Source organism: Coregonus clupeaformis, chromosome 17 (genome assembly GCF_020615455.1).
Source record: "Coregonus clupeaformis isolate EN_2021a chromosome 17, ASM2061545v1, whole genome shotgun sequence".
NCBI lineage: Eukaryota > Metazoa > Chordata > Actinopteri > Salmoniformes > Salmonidae > Coregonus > Coregonus clupeaformis.
Window position 1 is genome coordinate 17,109,296 of NC_059208.1, and position 10,571 is coordinate 17,119,866.

General features: G+C 41.5%; 1 protein-coding gene across 3 annotated transcripts; it reads left to right on the top strand.

Annotated features, from left to right (window-relative positions):
• The first annotated feature begins 534 nt into the window (after positions 1 to 534).
• On the top strand, positions 535 to 6,868 carry LOC121585910 (GPN-loop GTPase 2). 3 transcript variants are annotated; one of them, XM_041902229.2, is made up of 7 exons: positions 535 to 619; positions 2,406 to 2,513; positions 2,637 to 2,863; positions 3,488 to 3,644; positions 3,790 to 3,950; positions 4,249 to 4,379; positions 6,196 to 6,868. In XM_041902229.2, the coding sequence occupies exons 2-7, from the start codon at positions 2,444 to 2,446 to the stop codon at positions 6,266 to 6,268; spliced, it is 819 nt and encodes a 272-aa protein (XP_041758163.1). In that variant the 5' UTR covers positions 535 to 619; positions 2,406 to 2,443; the 3' UTR covers positions 6,269 to 6,868. The 3 variants fall into 3 exon arrangements, with proteins under 3 accessions (XP_041758163.1, XP_041758161.1, XP_041758162.1); XM_041902227.2 differs by having other exon boundaries at positions 2,406 to 2,863; XM_041902228.2 differs by lacking the exon at positions 535 to 619 and adding an exon at positions 1,662 to 2,109 and having other exon boundaries at positions 2,406 to 2,863.
• The last annotated feature ends 3,703 nt before the right edge of the window (positions 6,869 to 10,571 follow it).

Below are 10,571 nucleotides of genomic sequence, written 5' to 3' on the forward strand. Positions count from 1 at the left end.
GGGCCACCAAATGAGCAAAGACGCTTCTCTAGGTGTAAACTCTGTGAATTTGGAAACTAGAAGTGCTCCTGAGTAGAATGGACCCCCCTTTTACTGCAACACAACGTACAGATAATTTTGTATGGTGCGATATGTATGTCCAATGTGAAAAAAAATATTGGATTTAAGTTGATGGGCCACTCTATAAGGGCCGCCAAATGAGAAACGACGCTCCTCTGGGTGTAAACTCTGTGAATTTGGAAACTAGAAGTGCTCCTAAGCAGAATGGACCCCCTTTTACAGCGACATAACAAACAGATCCTTTTGTATGGTACAATTAATGATAGGAGTACACACTTTTTTTTATTGTTGAACATTTAGGCTTGAAACATTTTTTAAATTACATATCTTATAGAAATACGTCATTCTTTGTATGATAAGTCAAATATATCGATAATTGGGCTCATTTTTGCCCTAATTATTCCTTCACTAAGTATACAGGACGGGACTTTTATTCTGAAGGATTCCAAAAAACCGTGACCCGGAAGTACTTAGTATATTCTTGCCTGTTTCACAGCGGCGTTGGCTAGGTTTTGGGTAACTTCTCCAACAACCAATTTTAACGGCGGCAGGTGGCGAAGTTAGTACATTTCACTCTTACCATAATGTAAAATTTACAACCCTTATTTGTTGTTATAACAAGTCTTTTGAGGAGCATTTTGGTAGCTATTTTAGCTACGCTGCAAATTAGCAAGCTAGCTGCAATATGGATAGCTAGCTAGCGCATCATCATTTCGCATGACATTGTGCATTGAATGCTCTGCTAACCGGTGGTGTAAAGTACTTAAGTAAAATTACTTTAAAGTAGTACCTAAGTAGTTTTGGGGGGTATCTGTACTTTACTTTTATTTCACTAACGTTACATTCCTAAAGAAAATAATGTACTTTTTACTGCATACATTTTTCCTGACACCCAAAAGTACTCGTTACATTTTGAATGCTTAACAGGACAGGAAAATTGTCCAATTCACACACTTATCAAGAGAACATCCCTGGTCATCTCTATTGCCTCTGATCTGGTTTGTAAATTATGTCTGAGTGTTGGAGTGTGTCCCTGGCTATCCGTAAATTTTAAAAACAATGTGCTGTCTGGTTTGTTTAATATAAGGAATTTGAAATAATTACTTTTGATACTTAAGTATATTTTAGCAATTACATTTACTTTTGATAATTAAGTATATTTAAAACCAAATACTTTAAGACTTTTACTCAATTAGTATATGTTACTGGGTGACTTTTGTGTCATTTTATATTAAGGTATCTTTACTTGTATTCAAGTATGACAATTGGGTAATTTTTCCACCACTGCTGCTGACTAGCAACACTATAAAATGTGCAGGTTAATTGAAAGACGTTAGTCAGTAAACAACATTGGATACACGTTTCTGTGCAAACCTGGCTAGTTTCCCAAAGTGTACATTTTGGTTTGTGTTTAACACTTCACAGCTGAATCAAATGATCAAAGCTTGATGATTATTTGAATCAGCTGTGTAGTGTTATGACAAAAACCAAAACGTGCACTTGGGGTCCCGAGGACCGAGTTTGGGAAACCCTGCGCTGGACCATAATAGCTGATGAACGCTGAACTCCGTTCTCTTAAATCGAGGTGGATGTTGTTGCTAGCAAAACAGTTATCAAAACTCAACTCCGCCTCGATATAAGAGAACGGAGTTGAACGTTCCTCAGCTATCCCAATAATGGACTAAATGAGCCTAATGTTACTCAGAGTCCAAGGATCTTAGCTAGATGTAAAATGTTCTGTTTAAATGCGAATTGGCTCTCATAGCAAAAACATCGATTCTCAATTGCGGTACTGTTCTAGAAACATAAAGCCCCTTACTTTCATATCACAAATTTAGTTAACAAATGAAAAATATATACATACTGTACACGGTTTTAACACAGATGCAGACTAAATAATTTTTCAGCGACAACACGTTTTTGGCGTCCATCTTGCGTTTACACACAGACGCAGATAGCAAATTAGCACAGATAGTCGCCTCTGTCTTTTCCGTGAACAAGCGCTGTAACATGGAAATATGGCCATGTGGGAACCCTAACCCTATAAAGGTGTGTAGTAATTTAACCTTTCGTTTTTTGAAAAATATTTATTGCTGATATGAAAGATATCTTCTGTTTAAGACCTTATGTTTCCAAAACCGTACCGTACATTATGCATGTTAACGTTGAGAACGAGCGTCCGGGCACCTAACAAAACTCACCCGGCCAGAATAAACTATCATTAATAGGCGCTAAATGTAGTTATCTTCTATGAATGGGCTAACCTGAGGCAAGGACCATAGGTGGTGGTTAGTGGCTAAGGACAGGGGTCAGTGATGGGCATGTACCGTTTGTTTTCTCCTCAGATGGGAACCTAACAGGTCAGAGTTTTGGAGAAGTAATCATGGCCACCCAGCCCTCGCAGCCTCCATCCTTACGCTTTGGCCAGGTGGTCATTGGACCTCCTGGCTCAGGTAAAACCACATACTGCCGGGGGATGCAGGAGTTCTTGAGTCACTTGGGACGGAAGGTAGTTGTGGTGAACATGGACCCTGCAAATGAAGGGCTCCCATACCCCTGTGCTGTGGATATTTCAGAGCTGGTCACCCTACATGACGTGATGGAGGGTTTGAAGCTGGGGCCCAATGGTGGACTCCTGTACTGCATGGAGTATCTGGAGGCCAATCTGGACTGGCTGGAAGCCAAGTTAGAGGAACATAGTGACTGTTACTTCCTGTTTGACTGTCCTGGTCAAGTGGAGCTGTACACCCACCAGAACTCAGTGAAAAACGTCTTTGCTCAGCTGGCCAAGTGGAACTTCAGGGTGAGATGCTTCAGGATTCTAAGATATTTGTGCTGGAATGTTGTGATTCCTAGTATTAATGATTCCCCAAAATAAAAACTCAGTGTAGTATGTCAATCCACATTCAGTATCATTTAGGCTAATTTAAGAGTAGTATCATTTAGGCTAATTGTTCGCCATATTGATGGAGAATTTGGGGCTTTGACAAGTAGGCCTAGCTATTTGTAATGGTGTTTATTGGCATGTGCTTTATTAGTGTTGAGTCATAGGTTGTGCTCATTATCACTGAGGGAGCTCCATTTTCCATAAAATATATGTTTGAATTTTCAAACTAGTTTTCATTGAGAAGGCAGATAAAGTGTTTTTGTTAAAAGCAATCAGTTTTGCATGTGAAAACACAGAAGCCTACTCATTACTCCACATGCTTAATCTAGCCTACGTCACTTTTGTTTTGAGACAACTTCACCGTGGGCTTTGAACAGGGCACCTGGCTCACGCCCGAGGGGGCAGCCCGGTTCCAAAACAAATGCAATCACTTTTCACCCAGTGCAAACTCCCCCCGCCGGGATAACCTGGGGATAACCTGGGCCAGATAATTCAATCCCCTCACTGTCTCACTAACACTCCCTCTTTAAACACTCTCAGCTGACTGCAGTGCACCTTGTGGACTCTCATTACTGCGCTGACCCAGCTAAGTTCATCTCAGTGCTGTGCACCTCCTTGTCCACCATGCTGCACGTGGAGCTACCCCACGTCAACGTCCTCTCCAAGATGGACCTCATCGAGCAGTACGGCAAACTAGGTGAGATGAGACGTCCTGGGTGATGATGAATATGGGCTTTGTATGGCTATATTCCCTCAGTTTCCCTCAGAAGTGTTTGATTTTACAGTTTGTCTTTAGCTGGGGCATTTGTTTCATTTTTGCACTTTGTCTGTCTCTGGGATAGCCTTCAACCTGGACTTCTACACAGAGGTTATGGACCTGACATATCTGCTGGATCACTTGGCTGCTGACCCTTTCTTTAGGAAGTTCCTCAAACTGAATGAGAAACTCGCAGGGGTCATACAAGACTACGGTCTTGTCTCTTTTGTGCCTCTCAATGTGCAGGTGAGACTCTGCTGCTGCCTTTAGAAGTTCACTGGTTCTTGGGCATCTACTGTTCCTGGGTCATATTTATTATGGGACATAAAGTTCAGTACCTCCCTGTTTCAGATCTTTTTCTCCGCTTCGTGCCTTCTAGTGAACACAACCTTGATAACACTTTGTCTAAACTCATAATAAATACTGGTCCATTTTAGAAGGTGAGGTAATGGTAAGACACTGTAGTCTCAACCTGGAGGATGAAGCCTGCATTTACATTTTTGCCACTTAACCACTGACATCCTACACTGTGCTTCATCTCCAGGACAGGGAGAGCATGATGCAGGTCCTGCGGACAGTGGACAAGGCCAACGGCTACTGCTTCGGTGACCTGGAGGAGAGGAACCTGCATGCAATGTTGTCAGCCGCTGTGGGAGCGGACTTCCAGTTCACCTCGTATCCTTTACTCACAGCTGCTATATTGATGTATGTGTTTGTTATTAAACAATCTATTTCACTAGCTCAACCTATGAAACAAAGCCATTTTAAATGTAAAAAGTGTTAAAGGCCCAGTTCAGTCCAAAACTAGATTTTCCTGTGTGTTATATATATATTTCCACTCTGAGTTTGGAATAATACTGTGAAATTATGATAATACCCTTTTCATGGAAGAGCTGTTTGAAAAGACCGGCTGAAATTTCAGCCTGTTTTGATGGGATGGAGTGTTGGCCTGCCTGGTGACATCACCAGGTGGTTAATTAGTTATTATACAACGGTTGGGTCTAATCCTGGACACTGATTGGTTAAAACTGCATTCCAGCCGGTGTCTATTCCACAAGTTACCACCGGCTAAAGCTATGATGTTGAAATGCCTATTTACTCTGTTCCATCTCACTGCGCAATCCACTGTCTCGTCAGCCCAGCCAGATAATTTATAAACTTGATCTCCACTGTAAAAAGCATCTAGACAATATCTCCCATTTCTTTTAGACTAGCAATTCGTTTTCAATGGTGGAGATTTGCTGTCTGTCTCTCTGACATTTGCAACATTGTTTCAATATTGAAATTCGAGCTCCAGCTGTCCCATAGTAATGAACTTGTAGGGGTCGGGACGAGACATGCAGGCAGCTTTTCTCAGGCAGTCGAAATCATGAATCAGCATAATTTGTATGGATATTTTCAAGTGTCAATAGAAAACAGGTGAAATGAAATGCAGTTTCCAGCTTCAGTTTGAAGTGATTGTGTTGTTGGCTAGCTCCTCTGAACAACAGTGTCCTGACGAGAGTGCACATTTTCTATGTCAGGTGAAATCGCGCATCATTAGGTCATTCTTATGAATGGATCCAAATGTCACTAGAAAACAGCTTAAGCAAAGGCAGCTAGCTACTTTGCTGTTATTATGGCTGCACTGTTTGACGTGACTGTAAGTTAGCTGTAGATGGCTAGCTAGCAAGCAAGGGATAAAAACGTTGTCAGCCAGTATGGCAATAGACCGACTGGGTCGCGTCCATAGATACAGAACAAAAATACTGAAGGACTGGGTCGCGTCTCTGGCAACCAACCCGAACGACCAGCCAGCAGGCTTGGGGAGCAAACCCTAGATTTGTGTCAGGACTATATCTCATGGAAGGATGAAATAGTATGAATAAATTAATCAAACCATTTTAATGAAAATATATCAATGATTATTTGAATATGTTGGTAACCCGTTGTATAAAAGTGATAATGCCCTCGAAGGCGGTGTTTGGAGGATATATTGGCACAGTTTGCCGACTTCGTCTTGGGTCTAACAACACTGTGCCAATATACTCTCCAAACACCGGCTTCTCTGGCATTTTCACTTAAATAGACCAATAAGAGAGTTCCCAACCTCTGCCAATAACAGCTCGTTTTCCCCTCCCCACTCAGACCATTCCCAGATAGTCCTAGCAAAATTCTTGCTTGAGAAATTGATCTTTGCTAAGAAGCAACTTTTTTCTTTTTTTTACCATTTTAAATGAAAACAATCTCAGTAAGGTACTTAATTGTTACCCAGAAATGATTTGATATTGAGATAAAAACTGCTGCATTTGAACCTTTTTAAGCAGTCTCAGCAAGTGATGAAAATTATTATTAGAGTTTGAATAGTGTGTTCTGTTCTAAACAGATCTGCCTGTGGAGTGCTGCTTACCATAGATTACTGGTCTACACTCCTAAGCATTTCACTGTTGGTCTACACCTGTTGTTTACGAATAGCATTTAGATTTGATTTTCTTAAAAAATTTACCCCTAGAACTCTAGGAGTGCAAGAGAGGTATGTTGGAGATGGTGAAAAGACCGTGGAGGAGGAGGTGATGGATCTGTAGATCACCAGACACTCATCAATGGATGCTGCTGACCTCCATGTTGCTTGCACTGGGCCAGCAAAGGACCGACAGTACAACATTTGTCCAGTGGAAGTGGTGTGTCAAACGCAGAAAATGCTATTCTTCTTTCCCTCTTTGACTGAACATGTAAATTATCACTTTTAACTTGATATGGCTGGCTCTGGGTATATAGAGAGGAGAGAAGGGTGGAGAAGGGGTTAGAAGCATCAGACTGCAAACAGATTCCAAGCCAACTGCTTCCTACCCCACAATCCAAGAATTTGGATCAATCTGGGTTAAGAGTTTGGATTGATATATCCTTGGCTTTGTGGCTGGGTTGTAATTCCAGTGTTAGTTGGATGCAAATGCTCATCTCTTATTCTGCCAGTGAAAAAAGATGGACAAATCCAGGAGCACTGGACTACAGATAATTATTTACATTTTGTAATGAGAAATACCCAGGTTTGTAGGGGCAGTTTGGTCAACCCTTCAGTCTATAAGATGTGTACATTGGGTACGAATCCCATTGCAAATTAGCAAAATAAACTGTTAATAAGTGTTGTTTTTTTCATGAATAAAGTTTGTGAAGAGTTGGTCTTACATGCATGTACAACAGACATTTACAGATGTGCCCTCTTGTGTGTTTGTATGGACCTATAGCTCTGTGTAATAGGTGCAGACCAGGAGAGGGTGAGGTGCCCTATCTCAAACTGAGCATCATCATCTCCCTATCTACCCCAGACCTGTGACACATATAGATGAGCAAGAGGCAGAGAGGGAGAATTCAGAGTGTAGCTTGATTCAGATCAGCAGCATAGGTACTGGTCCCTTGATGCAGCTGTTCCCTGAATTTCTCTCCAGAATCTATTCAGGTAATGTTTGTTCTCCATAGGTGGCAGCTGATAGCCAACAGAAAGAAGCTCACATGCAGATTAAAACAATAGACTTGTGCAACGTAGTAGGCAAGATTCTGATTGGATGCTCACTTTGAGGATGTAAAATGATAGATGGAGGTTTCAAATATACACTTATAACGACCTTGGTGTTTCATCTTTGTAGATGGAGGCCAGATTTTATGGAACAAACACGATAACCTTCAGAAGCATTGGCATAACTGAGTCAGTAATTCGCCTAGCGCATAGAGTAGAGCTGTTTTAAAAACATGGAATGGAGTTCTATCTCCAAAGTATTGGTCACACTTCAAGGTCTTGTCCTCAGTTGTTGTCTGCCAACCTTTCAAATATGTAGTTTAAATGGAACTAATGCTGCTATGCATCTAGAAAGGTAGAAGCAATCTTGACTTTCATATGCTCAGAAAACAGTTCATAGCAGCAGTGTCCAGAGGCTCGTTGGGAAACCAATAAATAGATGAATGTGCATATGTTTTATCTATGGAGAATTGCTTTCTTGTAAACCTGGACACTTTTCACATGGAATAAAGAACACTGTCAGTATATTGGCAGTCAAAACTAACCCTACTTAAAGAGTCTAAAACACATGGCTGGTGAAGGAGACTGGGCCAAGCATAACTCTTGTCTAATGAGGCAAAATATCAAATGAAAGCACATTTTATTTGTCACATGCGCCGAATACAACAGGTGTAGACCTTACCGTGAAATGCTTACTTACAAGCCCTTAACCAACAATGCAGTTTTAAGAAAAGGGAGTTAGGAAAATATTTACTAAATAAACTGAAGTAAAAAGTGAAAATGTATTTTTTAATTAAAAAGTAACACAAAATAACAATGAGGGGGGGTACCGGTACCGAGTCAATGTGCGGGGGTACAGGTTAGTTGAGGTAATTTGTACATGTAGGTAGGGGTAAAATGACTGCATAGCGAGTCAGCGAGTAGCAGCAGTGTAAAAACAAAGGGGGGTGTCAATGCAAATAGTCCGGGTGGCCATTTGATTAATTGTTCAACAGTCTATGACTTGGGTGACTGGAGTCTTTTACCATTCCTCTGACACCATCTATTATATAGGTCCTGGATGGCAGGAAGCTTGGCCACAGTGATGTACTGGGCCGTACGCACTACACTCTGTAGCGCAGTACCCTCCGAGCAGTTGCCATACCTTTATTTACAGTATTATGTATACTGAACAAAAATATAAACGCAACATGCAACAATTTCAACGATTTTACTGAGTTACAGTTCATATAAGGAAATCCGTCTGCTAAATGACTTAAATGTAAATGTAAATAAATTCATTAGGCCCTAATCTATGGATTTCACATGACTGGGCAGGGGCACAGCCATGGGTGGGCCTTCCCAGGCCCACCCACTGGGATGCCAGGCCCAGCCAATCAGAATGAGTTTTTCCCCACAAAAGGTCTTTATTACAGACAGAAATACTCCTCAGTGGGGTCTCCCGAGTGGGGTCTCAGACGATCCCTGTAGGTGAAGAAGCCGGATGTGGAGGTCCTGGGTTGGCGTGGTTACACGTGATCTGCGGTTGTGAGGCCGGTTGGACGTACTACCAAATTCTCTAAAACAATGTTGAAGGCGGCTTATGGTAGAGAACTGAACATTATATTCTCTGGAAACAGTTCTGGTGGACATTCCGTCAGTCAGCATGCCAATTGCACGCTCCTTCAAAACTTGAGACATCTGTGGCATTGTGTTGTGAGAAAACTGCACATTTTAGAGTAGCCTTATATTGTCCCCAGCACAAAGTGCACCTGTGTAATGAGCATGCTGTTTAATCAGCTTCTTGATATGCCACACCTGTGAGGTGGATGGATTATCTTTGCAAAGGAGAAATGTTAACTAACAGGGATGTAAACACATTTGTGCACAATTTGAGAGAAATAAGCTTTTTGTGCGTATGGAAAAATTCTGGGGTCTTTTATTTCAGCTCATGAAACCAACACTTTACATGTTGCATTTATATTTTTGTTCATTAAAAATAGGAGATCTATTTAGGGTACTGTATTTGTTTTAAGTTTCTTTCTGACCAGGAGATGGCACCAGTGTATCCAAATCCCCTTCCTTAGATCCCTTTAAAAATTCTACTCCAGCTTTTACAGGTGGCCAAAGCATTAAAAAAAACGAAGTCAGGAGAGGAAGCTACATTAAATCTGTGTTTCTGCACAACTGGCCCTGTGTCTGTTCTCTGGGATGGGAAGGCCCTGCATGTCTTCCAAAGCGGCAAAAACTCCTGCCTCTTCCCTTATGTATATATAGTATAGTGGCTTTGAGAGAATGGGGACAATTATTTACATATCTCCTCTGAGACCTTTTGTCCTTAGTGAAAGGTCAAAATCCTTACAGGCTTTTCTGCTACATTTACCTTGTATTAAAAAATGGCTGTTTAAGATTGATATTTAGTATGGACCTCTAGATAGATGCTTCTTCTCATCTCAATTGGGGATGTAGGCTAGGTGCAGACACAGATGGTGCTAACATAGGAAAAATAATGGCAGGCTGTAGTACCTTGAAAGGCCATATCCTGACTGCCATTATACAAATCTAGATGTTGTTTTATTGTCAAATACACCGGATAGGTGCAGTGAATTGTGTTGTTTTACAGGATCAGCCATAGTAGAATGCCAACCCAGGAGCAAATTAGGATTATGTGCCTTGCTCAAGGGCACATCAACATATTTTGTTATAGTTTTAGAGCACTGGGCAAAGAACCATCATTCATGAAGAGTGTTGTCGATGTGTTCTTGTCTGTGAAAGGGTTACCGAGTAGCACTTCTGTCGAGCATTCCCTAGTGTGTGTATCATAGAGTGGCACCTCCTTCCTCAGCACACTCCAGACAATGTGTGTGTTTACGTGTGTATGTGATTGTCTGGGACTGATCATCACTCTCAGGCTATGAGTGGGTGTGTCAGGGAGAATGTGAGGTTGAGTTGTGAATGTTTATACATGTGAGTGTGCCTCCTGACTGGCACTTCCTGCCTTTTTCCTTATTGCCCCCTGTACAACTGTGTGTGTGTATGGGGGGGGGGACTGTAGATTTATCTCACATTGATCAGAATATGGCTTCAATGCAACCACACACACACAAAAAGTGGGCTCTAACAAAAATAGTTGAACGAACAGAATGAATTTTAGATTAAGGATTTTTAATACACCCAAAGAACATGGTACAAAATGTTAATTAAAAAAACATACAAAATTTACTCTGAGTAGCTATTGATGTGAGTGGGGCAAGGTCAGGGTTGGCCAGCGTAGTTCAATGTTGGCGGTTGAGAAAGCTGTGTTCACTGCCCATCCCCCACACTCACAAGAGGAGTGTTTCTGCTAGCGCGGCTGCTGTTAGGAGCGAGAGACAGAGGGGGTGGGTAGGGAGAGG